The 15,953-nt window shown below is 52.6% G+C and overlaps 1 protein-coding gene across 1 annotated transcript in view; it reads left to right on the plus strand.

Moving 5' to 3' along the window:
* Positions 1 to 15,953, plus strand: part of LOXL2 (lysyl oxidase like 2) — a 101,058-nt gene that overhangs the window by 50,151 nt on the left and 34,954 nt on the right. Inside the window, exons 4-5 of the mRNA XM_057724876.1 lie at positions 6,485 to 6,696; positions 13,402 to 13,624. Coding sequence (XP_057580859.1) covers positions 6,485 to 6,696; positions 13,402 to 13,624 — 435 coding nt within the window. The remainder of the gene's footprint in view (positions 1 to 6,484; positions 6,697 to 13,401; positions 13,625 to 15,953) is intronic.

A 15,953-nucleotide genomic window follows, 5' to 3' on the forward strand; every position in this document is an offset into this window, starting at 1 on the left:
GGCTAGAGAATGTTCCCTGCAGTTTCTTAGGCTGTGAATGTCTGATTTGATCATCAAGAGGGGATAATTACAGTGTAGCCAGCTTCTTCCAGTACAGCATGCCTTGTACTGTTTACAGATGATACCTGCATAGACAAACCATCTAAATGTGTGCTGAGGGTCAGATCAGCTTTTTTTTTTTAATAAATTTATTTATTTATGTATTTATTTATTTATTGGCTGCATTGAGTCTTCGTTGCTGCACACGGGCTTTCTCTAGTTGCTGCAAGCGGGGGCTACTCTTCATTGTGGTGCACAGGCTCCTCATTGCTGTGGCTTCTCTTGTTGTGGAGCACGGGCCCTAGGTGTGTGGGCTTCAATAGTTGTGGCTCATGGGCTGTAGAGCACAGGCTCAATAGTTGCGGTGCGCGGGCTTAGTTGCTCTGCGGCATGTGGAATCTTTCCAGAGCAGGGCTCAAACCCGTGTCCCCTGCATTGGCAGGCGGATTCTTAACCACTGTGCCACCTAGGAAGTTCCAGATCAGCTTTTAATTCAGTTTATAACTATTTATTAGCCTCAGATTTTAAAGGGAAACGGGAGGGTGTTAAGTAGTTCAGATGACAAGAGATCGTGTGGATAGCGTGCAGACAATCTCCTTGTCCATCAGTAAGTCACACAAGTTGTGCTTATGCTGTGAAGAGAGGCGAGCCTCACTGTTTATTTTGCATTAAACAAAGAATAAAGGGAGTCTTTATTACATTTTTTGGCTGGAGAGCCCAGCATTTCAAGTTAAGCTGAATTCCTGTAATTGGATTTGTTTTTAATGATTATTCGTTTGTTCCAAAAATATGTGAGGACCCACTATGTGTCATGTCTGGCAGTAGTTGCTGTGGGGAATACAAGAATGGATAAAGCACAGTTCTGTCCATGAGAGACTCACAGTCCGATGAGGTGGCAAAACCCATGGAAAGATAAATAGTACAAGACAGTTGGTATAAGCCAAGGACTAACTGAGGGACCCTGAAAGCAAATGCTAGAGGAATAAAGTCAAATCTGCATGGGTATTTGGGGGAGGGGGCTTCGTGGAAGAGGTGATGCTGTGTCTTTCCCCCTCTGTCATGAGTGACAGTAAGAGACTTGCCCATGTGGTTCATCGATGTCAGCCTCTCACAGTTCCTGGGATGTCATAGCCCTCAACAGGTATGTCTCAAATAATTGAATGAGATTGTTCCTGATGGTCAGGAGGATTCTTTTTTTTTTTCTTAAATATATTTTTGGCTGTGTTGGGTCTTCGTTGCCGCATGTGGGTTTTCTCTAGTTGTGGTGAGCTGGGGCTATTCTTCATGGCGGTGCACGGGCTTCTCAGTGCAGTGGCTTCTCCTGTTGTGGAACACAGGCTCTAGGCATGCAGGCTTCAGCAGTTGTAGCACACAGACTCAGTAGTTGTGGTGCATGGGCTTAGTTGCTCCAAGGCATGTGGGATCTTCCCAGACCAGGGATTGAACCCGTGTGCCCTGCATTGGCAGGTGGATTCTTAACCACTGCGCCACCAGGGAAGCCCCGGATTAGGAGGATTGTGATTGGTAGAGAGGAAGGAAAAAAGGATTGCACAGAGCAGCTTGATGCTGGGGTTAGAAGAGTGATATCAGCCTGGCAGTGAGGGATGCTTGAAACTGGAAAAAGGGCAGGGAGGGGATGAGGTATGTCCTAACAGGAAGGCTCTTGACTAGGAGCATAAGATTTAGGGGAGCCATGGGAAAGTTGTGAGTCAAACACATGAATGCACAGTGGTCAGCTGGATGGAAATGCCAGCCACGTGTGAGGTGGACTGGGTCAGCCATTCATGTGGACCTGGGAGAGATACAGGGTACCCATGAAATGTGAAATGACAGAATGTGGATGTCCTTCTCTTACTTCCATGATGCTCACTGAACACCTGCCTGGACAATAGAAGTGAGAATGAGAAGGTGACAGAAGGGTAGGAAAAGCATTTCTGGGGCAGAATGGGCCATAAGAGTGAGGAAGAGAGAGGGAGCAGAAGGCATTCGAGGCTTGTGGGCTGCAAGAGGAAGGGCGTCACCTTACTCGAGAGGTGCAAAGACCAAGGGCATCCTGCGTGTGTTTGGTTGGAGGTGCTGAGGAAGGTGCCAAGATGGCACCTGGGAAAATGGATCTCTGTCTGGAAGGCCAGGTTTTAAAAATAGCTGAATGAGGAAAGCTAAGGGCTTTGCGAGCAAGATGCAGGAACCTGGCAGCTGTAGAGGGAAGGGACTTGCTAAGTGAGCAGTAGTTGTGCAGCGCTAACCGGGCGTGTGTTTAGTTGAAATGCTGGTATATCTCCATCGTGGCCCTCCCGCCCGACACCACTCCAAGGATGACTTCTCAGGTGGGAAGACCTGAGCTGATAAATTATGTAATTAATTATGTGATAAAATTACGACTTCTGGAGGGAGGGAAGGGGGCTAGTTGGGCTAAGATCTGGCCCTGGCAAATATGCCCTCCCCGGGAGGCAGTGGGCCTAGTGCTGACATTTAGAGAAATTGTGAAGTGCGTTCTTAGAGGCTTGTTGGGTGCTTGCCTTGCCTGCCTCTGTATCTTTCCCTGATGCAACCTCCAACTAGACTTTCAAGACTGGTGATTTTTCCTCATTGGCGACAGCCCCAGACTGTCACCTTGTGGAATTTGCAGGTCATTCACAGAAACTGCAAATGTGAAATGTCATTCAAGCACAAGGCTGGGAGATCGGCCCTGGTGCTCCTTCACTGGCCCTTCTTTCCACCAACCAACTAGTTAAAGCAGGGCAGGTCATGGCCTTAAGGCACCTTGATTTTCCCCTTTGGGAGCCGGTGATACTCACTCCCAGGGCTCAGGCCCTCCCTGGGGATGTGTTGAGTTTTGAGTAGGACAAGTCCTAAAGGTTCTGTGAATTCTTTGGAGGGAAACCTTTTGGAGAGCCCGGTGAACTATTGTCTCTGGCAAGAGGGCCAGCGTTCAGACTTTCATTTGAATTTTAAAACGTGCCACATGCATTGCCTGCTTCTGGGCTATTGGGCTTAATTTAAAACTCACAAGTCTAGAGAGACTTTTGTTAGAAAAGAGAAATGTGTATATGTGGTAGTGTTTCAAATCTTCACTTCTTTTTTGAAGTTGAACTTCTGGGAAAAAAAAATCCCAACACTTGCGGTTATGGAAGGGATGCCACAGCAGTGAGGTCAGGGGGACTGTTCTGTGTGTACGTGTGTGTTTTCCTACACAGAGCAGCCCATGTGAGCTCATTAGCCAGCAACGAGCCCTGAGTGTGTGCCATGAGGGTTTCCCTGCCGCCTCCTGGCCCAAGTCCAAGGGCAGCTGGGAGGCGGCTCTCTCCCCTCACGTACACTCTGGTCTGACTCACAGCTCCTCCGGGCAGGGCGCAGGGTGGACTTCAAATGTGGACTTGGAATGGGCAGACCCCGAAGGGACCCCCCAGAAGGCTGAGCCCCAGGCCCTGCCCCGTGCGGGTCAACTCAGTACCGGGCCAGGGACGGGGCGAGGGTGGGAGGGTGAGGACTGCTCAGAGGCCCGCAGTTATGAGCCTAGGGCACGGGCTGGGAGTCAGAACTCGGTTTTCACCCTTATTTATCTACTTTTTGGCTGTGTGAACTTGAAGAAGATGCAAAACCTCACCACGTTTTCTCGTTTCTCACCTGTAGCATGGGTATAGCATTGGCCCTCTCGCTGGTTGTCAGGGGAGTTGAGGAAGGGAGTGGATGTAAAGCTCTGAACTGGCTGGTGTTTGATAAATGAGAGCCCTTATAAGTCGTTATGATTCAGAAAAGAGACAGGGCCCCAGGACTGAGGTGGAGGGAGGAGCCTGGCAGGGCCCGTGGAGGGGCGAGACCGTGTCTTATGGAATGAATGATTGCATAAGTGAATGAGGTGGATCTGAGCCCAAGAGGAGGGGAAGGAATTGGTTCTGTGGAGGGAGAAGAGGAGAAGGAATGACAAACGTGAAGCTTGCCTGACAGCTCTCCCAGGCTTTGCAGGGAAACCCTCTGCATCTTCCTCCACCACGCAGGCGCACAGACACGCACTGCACGGACACATAGCCCTGTCACGTGCACGTCATCCTGCACAGACACACATGAGCAGGGCGCTCCCCCAGAGACACACACACAGACATACTCGTGACACTCAGACACACACACGTGCACGCACGCACAGGCAGTGAGTCAGTAGGAGAGCAAGGGCAGTGACTTCAGTTCTAGTGCTTTCTCTTCTTTAAGCCTCAGCTCCCACATCTGGGAGCCCACCTGGCCTGCCCACCAGTCATAGCTCTGCTGAGGGGACACTGACCTGCCTCAGGACAAGGGTCTGCTGAACGGCCCCACCCCCGCCCCCAGGCCCTCCTCCCTCTGGGTTCACGCTCCATATCTCCCCTTAGTGAGGCTGCGCGGGTGCTCCATGGGGAGGAGGGGGAAGCGGGAGGGGGGAGGCAGGGGAGGGGGTGGGGGGGGAAGGACCTGTGAATTTAATGAAGTCGGCCCAGGCTGCCTGCCCCATGAAGTTGCGGTGCTGATGCCACAGCGGTAACTTTCCTTCTGGGCATCACGCGTTCCTTACACTCTGGAATTCCAGCCTGGCCTCCCGAGATGGGAAGATGGGGGGTGGGGGGAGAGGCGGGATTTGGCCCATGGGCCGGTCTAGACCTCAGGCCCTTTCTCGCGTGCCCCTGTCCATGTGTCCTGGTGGCACGAGTCCTGTGGCCTGAAGCGGGGCTGTAAAGGATCCAGGATCCAGGCTGGCAAACATAATCCTGCCACTGGCGGCTTTCCTTCCGCTCTGCATGGAAAAGAACCAGGGCCAAATGTCAGCCCTCCCGGCCCACATACTTTCCGCCGCCTGGCAGGGCCGGGGAAGCAGGACCTGGCTTTGCACGCTGAAGCCAGTGGCAAGGAGACCAGAATCCCTGGGCCCCCAAATAATGGTCCTGTTCAAACTCGTGGTTCATTTGCATCCTGGCTGGACGGGGGTTTGGGCACTCAGGTCGCCAGGTTCCTCTCTGCCAGCACCCCTTCCCAGCCCCCCAAGGTCCGGCTCAGAGAGCATCTCACACTGCACCTCAGGCGCTCCCTGCCTCTCTGTGGTCCTGGGGAGATCAGTAGAGTCAACCAGTTTTTTAATCTGGAAAATGAGAATGACACTAGCTATAACGACCTCATTCTCTTGTTTGAGGATTGAGAGGATGCGCAGAAAGCACATGCTACCAGGGCTCACTCACGGTGCCTGTTATTGTCATAGGAAAATGCATCGTATCTGAGTACAGATTTGGGGCTGGGGACAGCAAGGGGGCTGAGGTGTAGGTGGCATCAACCGAGGGACAAGATTAGCTGTGCTTTAGAAACAGCCCTCTGGGGGCTGGATGGAGGAGGGCAGGGAGGCAAGGACTCAGATAGGGAGCCTCTGGAGAGCTGATGGTGGCCCTACAGGAGAGGGGCTGTGGCCTGAGATTCAGGAACTACCATAGCGTTTGTGGGCAGATTGCGTGAGCCTTGGAAAAACATAAAAGGTTATCACTGGAAATCCCAGGTAGCCCCCTGTTCCTCCACCCAGCTTGGAGAATCCAGGCCCCCTGTCCGACCAAATGCCCGGGGCTTGGGTGCAGGCTTGGGGCAGGGACACTGCAGCTCAGTGTCAGGGGCTAGGGAGGAGGGTCCCTTCTCCACCCCCAGCCTCCTCCCAGTCCTCCTAGCAGGGTCCTGCCTTTTCGCTCACTGCCACAGAAATGGGGTGGCGCGAGGACCAAGGAGATGGGTTTCCAAGGGCCTCGAGGCATTCAGAATCGTCCCTTTTCTTGGCACAGAGGAAAGACTAGGTCCATCCCTACCTCCTGGACCCCAGGATGCCCCTCCTGCTTGGCCAGCCAGGGTCCCTGCACACAACTCCTCCCCTCCCCTCTTCTCTCCAAGCTCTACCCTTCCTCTCCTGGGATTTTCCCCCTGAAGAGTGCCAGCCCCGGGAGTATGAGGTCGTGTGCAAGACGGCCCCACCAGCCTCAGGGTATCTGAGGCTCATCTGCCTCAAACTTCAGTTTTACTGAAAGATTAGTGGGGAGACAGACACACTTCCACGCATACACACATGTGCTTTGGAGTAACATGCATGCATCCAAATGACTTTTACTATAGAACATGATATTCAAGGAACACAGTCTCTCTTCTGCTCTCCTTTTGAGACCCCTGCAAGAGGAGGCTGCTGCCCTCTGCTGTTTTTGATAGGACAGGAGGAGCACTGGGGTCCTCCAAGTCTCTGATTGCCATGGTCACACCTGCTCCCTCTCCTCCGGTCCCCGCGGCCAGACTGTCTCCCACGCGCACGTGCTGTGTGCTCGTGGGAAGTGCCCAGAGCCCCCCTGGGGGCCGAGGGGCGAGGCAGGCGGGCCAGCAGAGTGCCCAGTCTGCCATTACCTCTCCACGGCCAGACCAGGAAAGTAACCCCTCTCCTTCCACACCGCTTCCCTCCCAGAACATGAACATCCAGGTGGAGGACATCCGGATCCGAGCCATCCTCTCCGCCTACCGCAAGCGCACCCCGGTGACAGAGGGCTACGTGGAGGTGAAGGAGGGCAAGACGTGGAAGCAGATCTGTGATAAGCACTGGACAGCCAAGAACTCCCGTGTGGTCTGCGGCATGTTTGGCTTCCCCGGGGAGAAGACCTACAATGCCAAAGTATACAAGTAAGGAGGCTGCGGGGAATGCGGCTGGCTGGGCTCTGGTCCTGGCTTCTTGTAAGAGTCAGCTCTGCAGTAGCCCAGGCTGCCGATGTCCTCCCAGCAGGTGGTTATTCTGAGAAATCTGGAACTTGCAGAAACTGTTAGGAAATTGAGAAAATGATTGATTCGATTCAGTTACATCCATCCCGAGTAAATCTTGCAATGCTGTTATGATTTCCAAAGTTAGTATCTCCCAAGGGGTAAAGCAGTAGATCATAAGGAGACTTAGAGTAATTTGCCTAAAGGGCTGTCCAGTGAAGGATTTTCACCTTGTGGCAGGCTGGTGTATTGGCTGGTCAGGGGTCTTCCTAGTTCCTCTAATAAGGATAATAATCGGCTTTACTAAGTGCTTACTACACGCCAGGCGACTCTGTTCTTAGTCTCTTAAGCGTCACAACACTAGGAAGCAGAGGTTTATTTCAGAATTAAGGGAATGAAGTCAGATAGGGGTGATAAAACTAGGGAGGGGCTGGGACTTCTCCGGTGGTCCGGTGGTTAAGACGCCTCACTTCCACTGCAGGGGGCACAGGTTCCATCCCTAGTCAGGGAACTAAGATCCTGCATTCTGCGGAGCGACCATAAAAAAAAAAAACTGGGAAGTGGCAGATCCAGGATCCAAACCCTCCAGTGACAGGGTCCACAGTCCTTGAGAGTGTAAGACTCACTACCTCTTTCCTTTCAAGCCGAGGATAGAGGTGGCTTCCAAGCCAGGAGACAGGGGTTCCAGCCCCAGCTCTCCCTCCAGATCCCTGAGGTCAGTGCAGGCTGCATCTCTCCCCGGGCTCGTCCTGGCTGCCTCCCTTCAGAGCCCCTGGTCCACCACGAGGGTGAGCGCTGACAGCCGAGCTGCCTGGCTGGGTGAGTGAACATGGTGGTGATTCCCAGACCCCAGCTGTCCCCAGACGTGGCCCACACCTTCCTGTTTGCATAGGGTGGGATGGAGGTGTGCAGGGTGGTCCCCATCCTCTAAATCGTTTGGAGAATTCTCGCCAACTAGCCAGCTCCTTCCCTGGAGACACCTTCTCAACCTTTCCTTCCAACTGGAGCCAGGAAAAGCAAGTCTCCTCCCCTGACAGGCCTCCTACTTGCTGGCCCCACCAGAGCACCCAGCCTGGCACAGATCTGAGCCCAGTCCTGGGAGCAGGAAGGTTGCCATGAGCCCTGCCCGGAGCAGGACAGGGTGCCCAAGGCCAGGCAACATGTGGCTTGTTCAGAGGGCGTTTGAAAGCCGCCTCCTCAACTGAGGACGGACCAGAGTCCTTTTCTGGCTTTTGAGGAGGGATCTCAGATCTCAGATCTGTTTTGGCAGCTGGGCCCCAGGCGATCCTTTTACGGGCTGGGTTTGAAATCCCCCTCCCTGCTTCTCCCACTCTGTGTCCGTGGCTTTGCTTTTTCAGTGCTGGCAGGAAAAAGGTTCCTAAGGCTGGGAGGCTTCCAGGGTGGTAGGGGGATGGGCAGTGCTGTCAGCTGAGATGGGAGATGTTTAACAGATGCTGGAAATCGGCTTCTGCTCCAGCTCTCTCGCTGGAGATGGTATAGAGGGGCCAGGGAGGGGGATGACGGGGCGCCTAGACTAAAACCTTCTCCGTCTCAGCTTGTATCTGACATTGTGTTTTAGTCCCTGGGACGCAGCTGACATTTGGGCCCCCAAAGAGAAAAGCATGTTGGGGAGAGTTTGCATGCCTCAATGGTGCTCTTAGGGATTGAGATGGTAGCTGGTGGGAGGAAGCTGTTAGCAAAAAGCAGGGCCTCCCAGGGCATGTGGGGTCCTCACAGGTCACCTGGCCCAAGTTCTCAGGGTGCACAGGAGGACACCCAGGCCTGAAGGGCAGTGGAGTCGGGGGTCACAAAGCCACTCCTGCCAGAGATTCAGGGCAGCCCAGGCAGGACTGCCCCGGGGAGAGCTCTCCATACGTCTGCTTCCACCTTCAGACCCACTCTTGCTTTGCTCCTCCTTGGAGGGTGGGGCTTGGCTGCACTGCACAAGCCCCCACCACGGGCTGGCTGGTAAGTCCGAGAGCTGGGGCGGGGCTGGGCTGGGGACGGGGCTGGGCTATCTGTGAGCCCTGCTCAGAGACTGAGGACAAAAGAGGCCTGGGAGCCAGAGTGAGGGCCACACCCTGCATGGTCCCTGCATCCGCACCTTCCAGTAGCATCTCTCCCCACCTCCCTTTCACCTTTCCCGCAGCAGCTATCTGTCGCTGCTGTTGCTGGCCGCACTCCCAAGGCAGGTGGGGTTGTCCCCCAGAGAGGCCTTTCACCCTAGGAAGGAAATAGTTTTCAAAGTAATTCTGTCTGGGGTGGGGTTAGTGATCTCCAGGTATCCACCAGGCCCCTAAGGGACTTAGCAGCCTTGGAAATTCACCTGGGCAGCACCTGCGGACTCTCCACGCTGCCTCCCTCTGCTAACCGCTGCAGGTCTGGAAGGCGCTCAGGGGCCTTCGAACCGTCCCCAAAGCTGGGACTGCAACTCGTTATCAGAGGATCTGCCGGCCGTCCAGCCCCAACCCCCTGCCAAGTCAGAAGAGTCTGGCAGGGCTGCCTGCAGGTCCCCCGGAGGCCTCTGCATGCACAGGCCCTCCCCAGAGTGTGGTCAGGGGCTCCCGCCAGGGGCTGCTTTGCCGTGGGCTGACTTCTGGGGGAGCAATGCATGTACCTAGAAGCTGATGAAGCTGAAACCTCAGGGCTCCATCCCCTGGGCCAGGAACAACTTGTAATCATTTTTGTTTCTTAAAGCGGGATCCCAATATTGATACTGATTTATTAATACGAGCTCACTGAGTGGAGATTCTGCATCCAATGTTGCGTCTCAGGAGTTAGGAAGAGCTCTAACACTTGGTGGGTTGGCTGAAACAGGGACCAAAAGAAGGGTCCAGAAGACAGACTTCTCACCATGACTGTGAGGGATAAATTTGTGAGGCGAGCCCTGGTGTTCTGAAGAGCTCCCTGATCACTCTTGTCTATAAACCAGACCTCAGGGTGGGAGCTACAGCCACTACAGGTTGGGAAACATAAATGCAACGGGGGTAATTGGGTCGGGGGTGGCAAGGGCCAAGTGACAACACGCAGTGCCAAAGGCAAGGGGAGGGCGTGGCTATTGTACGGCCAGCAGATCAGAATAGCCTGACTCCTGCAGACCTGTGGCGTTGGCCAGCTGATCGAGTTAGCTGGATCATGCTGTTCCTAGAAGTGAAATAGGAAGCCTACTCAATTCTTTTTGGGGGGGGCCGCACCGTGTGGCTTGTGGGATTTTAGTTCCCCAACCAGGGATTGAACCCGGGCCCTCGGCAGTGAGAGCTTGGAGTCCCAACCACTGGACTGCCAGGGAATTCCCTACTCAATCCTTGCTTGATCTGTAAAAGCAGAAAAATTCTAGGTCAAGAGAATAAAAATCTAACCTGGGTCACAAAAACAGGCCCAGCCCCTCAATCAGTGTCTAGACTCGAGCCAGTTTACAGACCCAGAAGCTCTTGAACGAAGAGGAGGCCGGGTCCCCTTGAAGAAGGACTGTGGCATACTGCCAAAAATGTATACTGTTAATCAGTGGTCCAGCCTTCTCCAAAGGGACCTACGATCTTTTACCAAGGTCATTGTACATTAGGGACAAGGAAATAATTAGAACATTCAGGAATCACTGGACACGGGCTCTGAACTGACACTGATTCCGGGAGTCCAAACATCCATGTGGCCCACCAGCCAGAGTATGAACGTCGGGTGATCAGTGGAGTTTGGGCTCAGGTCCATCTCACAGTGAGCCCAGTGGGTCCCCGAACCGAGTCTGTGGTTCTTTCCCTAGTTCCAGAATGCATGATTGGAATAGACATAATCACATAGCTGGCAGAATCCCTACACAGTCTGGCTTCCTCCTTGGCTGGGGCAGAGCCAGGGGGACTTCTCATTTCTAGTTGAATCAGTTCAGCTCAGGGTGACCCAGCCATCGGGCTAGATACCTCTTTCTTAAGCAGACTTCCCGCTTGGCCAACCGCTGTCCTGTAACTCCGGTTGCCCACCAAGCAGCAGGCCTGGAGTGGGCTGTCCACACATCCTCCCCAGCGCTTCGTATCTGCACCCCAGTATCTGCATCCCGGGTGGCCTGTGGGAGTGAATCACGGGGGCAGGGTGGGCTGCCGGTGGTGCAGGCCAGTGGAGGATCACGGGCGCGTTCCTGAGAGCTGACGTAAGAGGGCAGCGGGGCTGTCTGGGGAAGGAGGAGCAGCTCTGTGTCTGCCGAGGGAGCGTCGATCTATGTTGAGAGCTCAGTACATCTGTTCCTGGGAGAGGCTGGTGGTCATGGAAAGCTGGGCGCTAGAAGATGTTCCAATCCAGTGAGATCTGACCACTCCTTGGGCAGCTGACATCCCCTGGGTGTGTTTGCTCACCTGATGGTGGTGGTGTCATAACAAGCTGTAAACCCCTCCCCGGCAAGTGCATTCTCCAGTCCAATGTGGGGGTGTCATGGGAAACAAGCTGGACGCTGTGTTTCCAAGTGCAGGGGTCTTCCGGGGAGTGGGGAGGGGCAGTGGCTCTTGGAATTATTATCAGTCCTCCTGTGTAGTTCTGTGCTCTGTCTGTAGCAATGTTGAGCCCACACCCTGAATTTTCCAAGATAGTCCTTTTTTTTTTTTGTAATGTTTTTGGGCCTTGCCCTGCAGCTTGCGGGATCTTAGTTCCCCAACCAGGGACTGAACGCAGGCCGTGGTGATGAAAGCACCGAGTCCTAACCACTGGACCGCCAGGGAATTCCCGAGATAGTCCTTTTTTCCCCCAAAGATTCTATGTCATTGCACCCACAGGTACAGTAGAATTACTACCAGTAGCAACTTTTCGTTAAGGAAGAATATCGGCGGCATCTCTTTGTTCACATGCCATTCAGTCTGAGACAAAGCGGAAACTTCCAGGCCTGCTAGATCAGCAGGGACAGGACCCCGCTTCTGCCCACCTGGGGCCAACCTGCCCTAGGCGGCCCCTCCTCTGGGCAGTCCGGCAGTGATGCTGTCCCACTCTCCCTGGCATCTCACTGGATTCTGCCAATCTGGGATGAGCACACAGACCCCAAAGACCTGGGACAGCACAAGAGAACAGGGTGTCCTTCCCGCACTCCTCCTTTTCAAACCCCATGCCGTCATTCAAGGCCCAGTTCAAACTTACTCTTCCTTGAAGTCCTCCATCATCTCCCTTCTCTCATCTTTCTTTTTTTCCTTTGGTTCCTTTAACCAATACAGTTTTTATTTATTTATTTTACAAATATGTAGGTAGCCCTTCCAAGTGCTGGGCACTCTGGTAAGTGCTTTACAAGTACTAACTCATTTAACTTCCCTGACAATCTGATGAAGTAGATGCCATTGCTATATCTGATTTGGAGATGGGGACACTGAGGCACAGTGACCTTCTGTTAACCAATTCATTACTTACTGGTTGGTTATCATTTTAGAAAAGACTTTGACTCACCTTGATCCATATCCTGCTTTCCAAAAACAAAAAAAACCCATAAAAACACACAACACAGGCTAAGAGCTTCCCTAGGATATGGTATGGAGACAGCCTCAGCCTCACTGACTCCTGGGTGAAGATTTGATGTGGTCTGCGGCTGAGTTTCATCACCATTATAATTTCCATGATGAAGCCAATTCTACTTTGATTGAGCAGAGGGGGTAATTTAAGTCTGTTCTCACTGCTTCTCATGGATTTGCATCTTTAATTTTGTTTATCACTGGGAGAAAGTTTTACATTCAACTTGACCTGCTCGTTGACAAAGGGAAATAAAGGCAGGGAATAACAAGAGAGCATGTTGAAATTATCTGAAGAGTGCAGGTGACCTGCTATTCTGTTTGTCCAGGACTAAAGGGTTTCCAGGGACCAGAGGTCTCATCTCTTTTATTTATTTATTCATTCATTCATTTATTTATTGAAGTATAGTTGATTTATAATATCGTGTTAGTTTCAGATGTACATAAAGTGGTTCTGTTACATATATATTCTTCTATATATATTCATATATAACTTTTCTTTTTTCTTTTATATCTGTATATAATTGAAGATTAGTTTCCATTACAGATTATTACAGGATATTGAATATAGTTCCCTGTGCTATATAGTAAATCCTTGTTGTTTATCAATATTTTGTATGTAGTGGTGTGTATCTATTCCTCCCAAACTCCTAATTTATCCCTCCCGCTCCCCTTTCCCCTTTGGTAACCAAAAGTTTGTTTTCTATGTCTGTTGAGTCTGTTTCTGTTTTGTATATAAGTTCATTTGTATTATTTTTTAAGATTCCACATATAAGTGATATCATTTGATATTTGTCTTTCTCTGTCTGCCTTACTTCACTTAGTATGATAGTATCTAGGTCCATCCATGTGCTGCAAATTGTCTCCTAGAATGTGAGCTTCTTGGGGGTAGGAGGCCATGACCGCCCACACTTCTTGGTCCTGCTCCCCAAAGCCAAATGTAGGCCCAGCATGACCAAGGACTCAGTGAGTGCTGGCAGATGTGCCCTTCAGAACCCTGTCTGGAGCAGGACTGAGCCCCAAGAGCAAGGACCATGTCTGTCTGGTTCCACCACCAGATCCCCAGCGGCTGGCACAATGGCTGGCCCTGGGCAGGGGTCCAATGCCCAGTTGTAGAAGGGCCATGATGTCTTGGTCACCTGTCCCATCTCACCTTCTGCAGAATGTTTGCTGCCCGCAAGAAGCAGCGCTACTGGCCGTTCTCCATGGATTGCACAGGCACGGAGGCCCACATCTCCAGCTGCAAGCTAGGCCCTCAGGTGTCGCTGGACCCCGTCAAGAACGTCACCTGTGAGAATGGGCTGCCGGCCGTGGTGAGTTGTGTGCCCGGCCAGGTCTTCAGCCCTGATGGACCCTCAAGATTTCGGAAAGCCTACAAGCCAGAGGTGAGGATGGGGCAGGAGATTTGGCCATTTGGTACCCAAAAGGGTGGCCGGGTGGTTAAAGGAGCAGACAGGAATCCTCAAGAGAGAGTGAAGAGAGCCGGCCCCAACTCAGACCACTTTTCCAGAGGGCAAGAAGACAGAGGACACTTGTCAGGGCCAGCCTCACCAGTAGATGCCACCTCTAGGGCGTGACAAGCAGCTGGGCCCCTGCCCCCAGTCATCAGCACCCCCACCTCCTCTTCCACTGCTGCTCCACTCTGAGACCAGCGTCCCCTTTGGGGGGGACAGATACCCAGGAGAGGAACATGCCTCATTACCGACCGTCACAGGCTCTGTGTGCCGTCGGTGGACCCGCACGAAGGGTGGGTGGGGGTGGGGGGGTAGTGGGCACCTGGGGCTCCTGCACAATTCCCAGAGGAATCAAGCAACCTAGAGCCATTGGAAGCATGCTCCAACCATCAAAAGCACATGAAATCAGCTACTAAGATTTTCAAACAGGTTTTGGTTTATTCTGCAATAGAAAGGATAACAATTTTAAAAAGCTTTCACCGAGATAGGAAATGGAAACACGCCATCACCACGTCTACGTTATCTGTACCCGTTATCACATTATATGTGTGTGAACTAGCCCTTGTGGGTGCGTGTGGGTGTATTCAAGAGATGTCAGTGTACATCTGTTCACATCAATTATATCCCCACTTCAACTGACTGATTCCTTAGGACAAGCGAACTATCCCAACCATGGCAGGCTTCACGCATGCTCTGAAAACGAGAAAGTGCGCTATTCTATCTTCCCTTGAAAATCATTAGGTGGCTTCTCTTTCTCCTACTCTCCTTTTTCATATATCCACACAAGATCTCTGATTTGCATGGTCTGAAAACTGCTCATCCAGGCTGGTGGGTGGGAAAAACACCTGGGAAGAACAGAGGGATGGGTAGGAAAGAGAGCTAATCATTTATTAGGGAATGATTCCGTGTCAGACGAAAGCTAGTTACTTGGGAATTGGTCCCCTGGGCCAGGGTGAATTCGAGGTCAGCTCTGATCATATCAGGGGTACAAGCAGGGAGATAGCTCTGATGGGGGCAGATGGTGTGTCAGCCAGGTCCAGGTGTTGGGGGGAGGGGAGGCAGTCGAAGCCCCTCCCCAAGCCGAGGCAGCCTCATCTGTGTCTCCTGTCCCCTCTCCCTGTCTTTCCCCCCATCTCCTCCCTCCCATTTCCTGTCCCATCCCTCAATCTCTCCTCTCCATCAACAAGAAATGACCTACTCTTGGGCAGGAGGTGATAACATTCATCCCATAGAAATAGGAAACCAGAACATGAGCCAGATAAACCAGGACATGAGCCAGATAAACCACACAGGTGCCGCTGCCACCCCAGGCGGGGGTGGTGTATGTGGACAAAGGAAGAAAACTTAAAGGAGAGAGGTGAACGCAGCAAGCCCAGGCATCAACCAGAGGGTGTGGGGAATCATTGGGGTGTCTTCTCGGCACTTCTGGCTGGGAGCCAGCTCTGCCCCCCTCAGTCCCCACAGGGGCCTCCAGTCTGTACAGACCTGACCACACATCACACGGGTGCAGCCAGGCCCCCCTGCAGCCCCTTACTTCCCCCACTGCCGCGTGACTTGATCGCCACATCCTTTCTACAGCCTCAGCCTGAGCCTCTGAGCTTTCCTCATGTGTCATCTAGAATACCAGGTCCTACTGTTTTGGAATTCCTCTTACTGTGTGGTTGAAAGCAAAGCAATCAAGTTCATACCAAACCAATTAAAAAAGAAAAAGAGCAAGCGAGGCTTGTATCACATTTTCCTTTGGTTTCTTTCTTTCCTCCAGGGCCAGCTGACTCTGCCTGGCCACTGTCAGATGGGGTGAGGTTATTTAGGATGCTGCCTCCTTTAAGCTTGAGTCACGGATGGTCTGCTCCATGGGAAGGGCGCCTTGGCATCCAGCTGGACAGCTTGGGAAGGGAAGTGGGGCAAGGCAGAGGTCACAGTTCTACAGCAATCAGGGGTAGGGCCAGGAGTTGTATTTGTCACGTTCTCTAAAGCCAGTGGGGGTTTTCCTTCCCTCCCTGTCCCTCTTTTCTTCTCTCTCTAGGGTCAGGGTCAGTCCCTGAGGTCTGTAAATCTGGGTGGGGACCTTGGCTGGAGGATGGAGACACAGGATCTTGTTCAATGCCTCGGCTTTTGAGGTGGCTGCCGTATGTTAATGCTTGAAAAACACCACCTCCAAGCAAGCCTGCCTTGTCTGGACCATCAGTGGGTAGGAAGAAGGGAGTCTGGGGCTGAGGACTGCACAGGCCGGAGTAGAACAATGACTCCGGTCTGATCC

This window comes from Hippopotamus amphibius, chromosome 2 (assembly GCF_030028045.1).
Source record: "Hippopotamus amphibius kiboko isolate mHipAmp2 chromosome 2, mHipAmp2.hap2, whole genome shotgun sequence".
Lineage (NCBI taxonomy): Eukaryota > Metazoa > Chordata > Mammalia > Artiodactyla > Hippopotamidae > Hippopotamus > Hippopotamus amphibius.